The sequence below is a fragment of the Lipotes vexillifer genome, unplaced genomic scaffold, assembly GCF_000442215.2.
Source record: "Lipotes vexillifer unplaced genomic scaffold, Lipotes_vexillifer_v1.1 scaffold539, whole genome shotgun sequence".
Taxonomy (NCBI): domain Eukaryota; kingdom Metazoa; phylum Chordata; class Mammalia; order Artiodactyla; family Lipotidae; genus Lipotes; species Lipotes vexillifer.
In genome coordinates, this window is record NW_006789542.1 from 2102316 (window position 1) to 2108591 (window position 6276).

General features: G+C 41.1%; 1 protein-coding gene across 4 annotated transcripts in view; it reads right to left on the reverse strand.

Moving 5' to 3' along the window:
• Positions 1–712: 712 nt before the first annotated feature.
• Positions 713–6276, reverse strand: part of ARPP21 (cAMP regulated phosphoprotein 21) — a 164086-nt gene continuing 158522 nt past the window's right edge. For 3 of the 4 annotated variants that reach the window (XM_007462711.1, XM_007462712.1, XM_007462713.1), the window contains 2 exons: positions 2679–2827; positions 713–1516 (listed from right to left, as the gene is read on the reverse strand). In XM_007462711.1, coding sequence (XP_007462773.1) covers positions 1259–1516; positions 2679–2827 — 407 coding nt within the window. In that variant the 3' untranslated portion in view covers positions 713–1258. The remainder of the gene's footprint in view (positions 1517–2678; positions 2828–6276) is intronic. The other variant, XM_007462710.1, reaches the window with a different exon arrangement.

Sequence of the window (6276 nt, forward strand, 5' to 3'; positions counted from 1 at the left end):
AAAAATCTCCTGGAAGGGCCAAAGATGGTATACAGAGTTCTGATATTTTTCAAAGGTTGTCATAAATCAGTCTTACCTGCAGAATCTATAGGGAGTTAAACATTTTGGGATTAGACAGGAACAGCCTTCTTCTCATTTTCTTTCTGTTTTTGTGAATGTTCTGAGTATCTGTAAACAAATTGCAATATTTTGCCTTCTTTTAAATTATTAGGACAAACAGCACCTTTGAGATACTGACCTATTGTCAGTATTAGTGGTACGTTACATTGTGTGACCCAGTATAAATTAGACTGTGCCTCTTTTAATCTCCCTCTAAGCAAAGATATCTTGTTTTCCAGGTAGGTGATGGAATTTGAATGGAGGTGGATCAGGGTTTGGTATAGAGTTTGGTGTAGAGCTGTTGTTACCAAGGATACTCAGGTTTTCCTAGTTGGTGAAGTATAGCTACATGCATTCAATGGGCCTAAAACTAAAAGCAAGGTACACGTTTCAAAAATGTGAAGTCAGTGAACAGATGAGATGGATGTCGCCTGATTTTCAGGACCCCTGTAGTATTCATGACAAGAAACTACAGTTGGTTCAGTGTTTGCCTACCAAGGTGATGCCAGTCCATCTACAAACACCTGGGACATCTTTTCTGTGCATTATTCATGAAATAGTGCTCAAAAGGGATAACAGCGACACATAAGCCAACATATATTGGAACAGAGAGTGAAGCAAACTGGTGGTAAAAACATGACCTTCCTCCATAAGGTCAAATAGTTTTATTTTGATTAAACACTACAATACAGTATATATCCATTAAAAAAAGAAAACTCTATAGTGTATATAAATTATTCCTTCCATTCATCAATTCTTTTCCATTACAGCTTTGGTACAATGTGATTTCAGTATATAATTTTTAAATACTTTTAGCATCACAAAGTCAACACAAAGTACAAAACTAATAATCCAAATTAGGGATATCATCATCTACACAGTGGTATTCAGTGGTAGGAGAAAATCTTACCTTGATGAATTCATGTCACTAGCTAAGCTACAAAGGCATACCTAGCAGACATGACGAAAATATGCACCATTAACCAGCTAATGTGTGGATTAGTCTTTGTTTTTTTTTGTTTTGTTTTTTACAGAATACCAGCAGCAGTCATTTGGGTGTTGAGTGAATACTTAAGTCCTCAGTGAGTTTTCGCACCTTGCTCTTCCTCCCTTAAAGGCCATGAGTAGTATCTGAAGACATGTACCATGGCCAGAGTGCTCAGAACTTGACCTGCCACCCAGCATTGCTCATACTGGCACAGTTGGTCCTGCAGCTGGCTGACATCACGGGGACAGTGCTGGAGGGACAGTGAGGGCCCATCAGCCTAAGGTTGTTCTGAGGGTTCGGCGGTGTGACGTTACAGTACACAGGCATTCCAGTGGCTGGGAGGGACCCTTGGCCTGCCTGGTTAGGTAGCATGATTGGCTGTTGGTATGACTGCTGGGGCAGTCCTTGAGAACCCTGGGTCATTGGCACCTGTAGGAAGACACAAAACAGAAGCCTGTATGAAGAGGTTATTTTGGGGTGTCCCATGAGCTACAGTGGTGTCATCAAAAACAGTCATGCTTTTAGGTTGGAATCCCAGCTCTCCCTTTTATCAGCTGTTTCACATTGGGCAAGTCACTTAACCTCTCTGATTCTCTGAGTCCATCTACATAATGTAACCTCCTTCAAAGTGCCCCTGAAAGGACTGCAGGGGTGTACAGCTCTTGGGACACATCTGGCTAGAAGTACATGTTCAGAAGATGTTAGTTCTGAGCCTCCTTCCTTCCTCTCTCCTGGCCCTCCAGGGACTGCCATCTGGACCTCCCACTCCGGATTTCTCTCAGTTTTGAAAAGCCACACTCCCATTCTGGTTTTACGCAAAGTGGTCTGGAGCCATCGATAGTAAAAGGGGATTCTGTCCCAGGAACACCAGCTCACTCTCAACCTGCAGCTTTAGAGAACATCTCCTATCCAGTTGGAGGTAGAAACTGATGCAGTGTGAACAAGGATTGTCAGGGCAGGAGGACTGAGGATAAGTTCTCCAGGGCCAGAAGTACCTGATGCATCTAAATTTAATGATTAAAGTGTTTCACCAACCCTTCACTACCCCCTGCCCCCTGCCAGGGTATTTCAGGATATACATTACAGAAGGGGGCATGACACTTTTTAAATACCCAGTGTGGGTTTAGTCTGGAAAATGCAGCTGTCAGGTCCAATAAATGCCCTTTAAATGAATCTTGAGATGCCATTTTAAAATCCCTTATAAGATAAATTTGTGGTGAAATGAAGTTTCTTTGGGTGTGACCAAAAACAAATAAAAATTTGCTGTGAGGACTTTCTCCCAGTAAGTACAATTTCAACAGAATGCCCGAAGGTCTTCATGAATAGAACTTTAAAGAATTTTCTTCCATGAATAGAAAGTCTATATGGAATCACACTTAGCAGGGCATTCAAAAGCCACAGTAGTTACAGAAGTATACATTTCCCATTTTCTGCTTGTCTGTTATAATCTTGACTCAAAATCAGCCGTCAGCACTGGCTGGGCCTAGCACCTACCACCCAGCCAACCAGCCGATGTGGGGACATACCCACAGCCTGTACTTAGGCAAGTTCTGCTTTATAAAACACAATTTTCCAAGTTACTGATATGCACCTGATAATTAGACACGGTTGGGTAGGAGAGCATCACGCTTTGCACTGGAGTTCCCTGGTGGCTGCTCATCATGCCCTGACTCTGAGGCGGCTGCTGTACCCCCATGAGGCCTTGGAACCCCTGTTGACCAGACAAGAGCGGCTGGTAACCTGTGAAGAAAGAACACCTTTTGAACTGGTTGTACCAAGAAGAACAATGATGATACTGTACGGGATGAGAGCACCTCTTCACCAATCTCTGTATCGGGAGTGTGCATTTCCTGATAACGCCTGTTTTGCTTCTTAGGGCGGACAAGTGTATGACTCCAAAAAATTCACATAGTTCCATCCTTGAGAGTGGTCCAATCAGCAGGTTGTGACAGTGGTAAATTCTTCATGATGCAAAGACGGGAACCTGTATTGACATCGGTTGACTGCTGTAAATTAAACCTTTCAGATTTATCTTTTGCTTTGGTTTCAATGATATTTGGAGAAGTCACACATTATCAAGTTTTTTCCTAATTAATTTGATTCCTTCTCTTACCCTCTCGCTTTTCTGCATCACCTCACTTCACACAGAGATCACCAAACAGCCTGTTAACTTAGGATGCATTCTGTTTTCCATACCCTAGTGAACAAAATGACTCCCTACTCTACATAATTCAACGTTCACTGACTTAGACAAAAGGTAAACAGCAGGTGTGTCATGCTTTTATTCTGTGCCGCCACTAGCTCCCAAGAAAACACTCCCATGAGGGATCATGTACATATCATAGATAATGTAGAGTACAACATGTAAAGAAGGTATGTGTTTATGACCTGGATGGGTCAGTTGGTAGGTTTTCTTTTCCCTTTTTTTTAAGTGGACCAGGATTTATTCTAATTATCTTAATCCCTACTACAAGATGTGGTTTAAAATGCATTCTTAAAAGAAGACTGTGAACTGTTCTTACAAATATCGGGAAGAAAGTTGTAATGTAGGTGAAAATGACATGGTGATAGAGAAATAAAACAGATTTACTTCATGCTGTAAAATAAGGTCCTTCCAGAGCTCATACTATTAACTGTACTGAGTGCCTGGAAATCGGTGGAACTGCTGTCTTAATACAATTCCCTGCGAGAAAGTCTTGACAATCCTAGATTTTCTTAACGCAGACACTAAGTTTTACAACCAGATTTTAAAAATTGAAACAAAGGGTAAAAGATTCCTAATCAATCCACATTGTTTATAAATAGACCTTGTTTTGAATGCGTGTGAGAGTTTTAACTGAGAAAGGGTAAAATTACATAAAGACTATAATGTAATTAAAAAATTTTTTAAGGGAATTCCTTTATTATTTTTTAAATTATTTATTTATTTATTTATTCTTGGCTGCGTTGGGTCTTCGTTTCTGTGCAAGGGCTTTCTCTAGTTGCGGCAAGCGGTGGCCACTCTTCATCGCGGTGTGCGGGCCTCTCACTATTGCGGCCTCTCTTGTTGCAGAGCACAGGCTCCGGACGCGCAGGCTCAGCGGCCATGGCTCACGGGCCTAGCCGCTCCGCGGCATGTGGGATCTTCCCGGACCGGGGCACGAACCCGTGTCCCCTGCATCGGCAGGCGGACTCTCCACCACTGCGCCACCAGGGAAGCCCCTATAATGTAATTTTAAACAGACAGTACTTCGCTATCCTTTGCTCTGAAAAAATGTGTTTTCACTCATCTTAGAAATACTGTGGAAATGTGTCTTGCAGATAGTCACTGAGTTAGAGATCAACTCTGTTCATCTAAGGAGACGGAAATAAGGTGTGGTCAGTTTGGAACACCCGAGAGAGCAAACTTGGGGATGAGCCGAGTTGGGAGGCCTGGACTGTGCCTGCATTGATTGGTAAGTGGAGCAGGTGTGTAATCTGGAAAGTCATCCTTTGACCTCCTTTATGTGTCCCATTTTTTTCATGTTCACGTTACTCTCCCTACTCCACTGTCATAATGGTTTTCCTTACTAGGTTATTCTACATTCTTGCAAAGACACCGCATATTAAGAATGTAATTAAGGGTCCTGACCACCTTTCCTCCAGTTACATTGTGAATGGTTTAATTGGAGGGCTCCATTTCTTTACATGATGCTACAGAAGGTAGGCAGCAGAATGGTCCTTGAGAGAGGAGGCTATTTGGAATGTGAATCTGAGCTCCGGTCCAGGAATAGACAAATAGAAATGTGATAGCAGTGACCTAAGCACGAACTAGCAGGGTCTACTGGGGACACAGCTCGCCTGAAGGCAGAGGTGGCAGCGCTGGCTGGTGGCAACCTGCTTATCTCGTCTGTTCAAAATGAGAAATGTGTTCCAGTCTGTCAATTCTTAGCTGTGAAATGATCAGTTTTTCATATTTATTGAGGATTAGTAGATAGAATGCATCTGACAAAAAACAGAAATAGCAAAAGTAACTGCCCTGTAGGCTTGCTATGGTGATCATAAAGACATTAGCTATTTTTATTATGCCTTTTTCAGTTGAGATTAATTCAGTTTTCAAGTCACGTGCATCATTTATTTTCTGAAGGTAAAAAGGTTAGGAAAGGACAAATGCCTCCTAGCAAATAAATGAGTACCCTCTACTAAGACGGAGGAGTTACAACATTTAAAATGTCTGGAGCTTACAAATCTGAAAATTTAATATTGTTTTGACTGAAATACAGCAGTTATTGAATACTATTTGTAGTCAGAGGATAATTCACTAATATTCTGTCAAGGAAACATTTCTCTGGATGTAGCACATTTATGAAAAATCAGAACGTTAATTAGGATTACAATTTAGGAATTATAAATTGCATGATTGTGACTGACATTATTTTAACTCTTATTTGAATACACTGTTAAAGAGCCAACATTTTGGAAATGAATGAATGACAAAGTCGTAACCTGTATTTTCAGGGTTTTGATTCCCCGGCTGTTGTCGGTTATAAAGGTTGACGATGAGGAAGGGTGTAGTTAGGAGAGCAAATATCTACAGAGCAAAGTAACTGAGAAGCTAGACAGTTCTCATCACCTCCCCAAACCCACCCAAGCAGTGTAATTTTCCTGTTGGGCTTATTAAGCATTCTTAATATGGTAGAATGCCTTTTCAAATGATTAAAGTTAATAATCTGCTTAATAGAAGATATGACTTATCTTGGATGAACCAACATACACACATTTCTCCAGGTTTCTAAGGAACCACCTAGCTGATTCTGAATTCAAATTCTGTTCTTTGTACATGGTATTGAGATGGAATTACAGTAGGTCAGTTGTGGCATGGCTGGTGAAGACTATGAAAAAGAAAAAAAATGCTTATCCAGGGCTGGCTTGTCCCTTTGCCGAATTCTTATAGTTCATGCATTGCACACACCACTGCCTAATTAATATCTGCCCGGTTCGGTTTCTTGGTTTCCTATCAATTCCTTTACACTTTCATCTTCTTTAAAGATTTTCCATTTTAAAGGAGCTAACAAGCTATATTTGTTGATCACTTACTCCGATCCAAGCAGTAAATTAAGCACTTTTACTTTATTGTCACAAGAATGCCGGGAGGCAGTCAGTGTTGCAAAAGAGACAACTGTGACTTAGATGTAGACATTGTCAGGGTCAGACAGCTAGTAGTAGGGAAA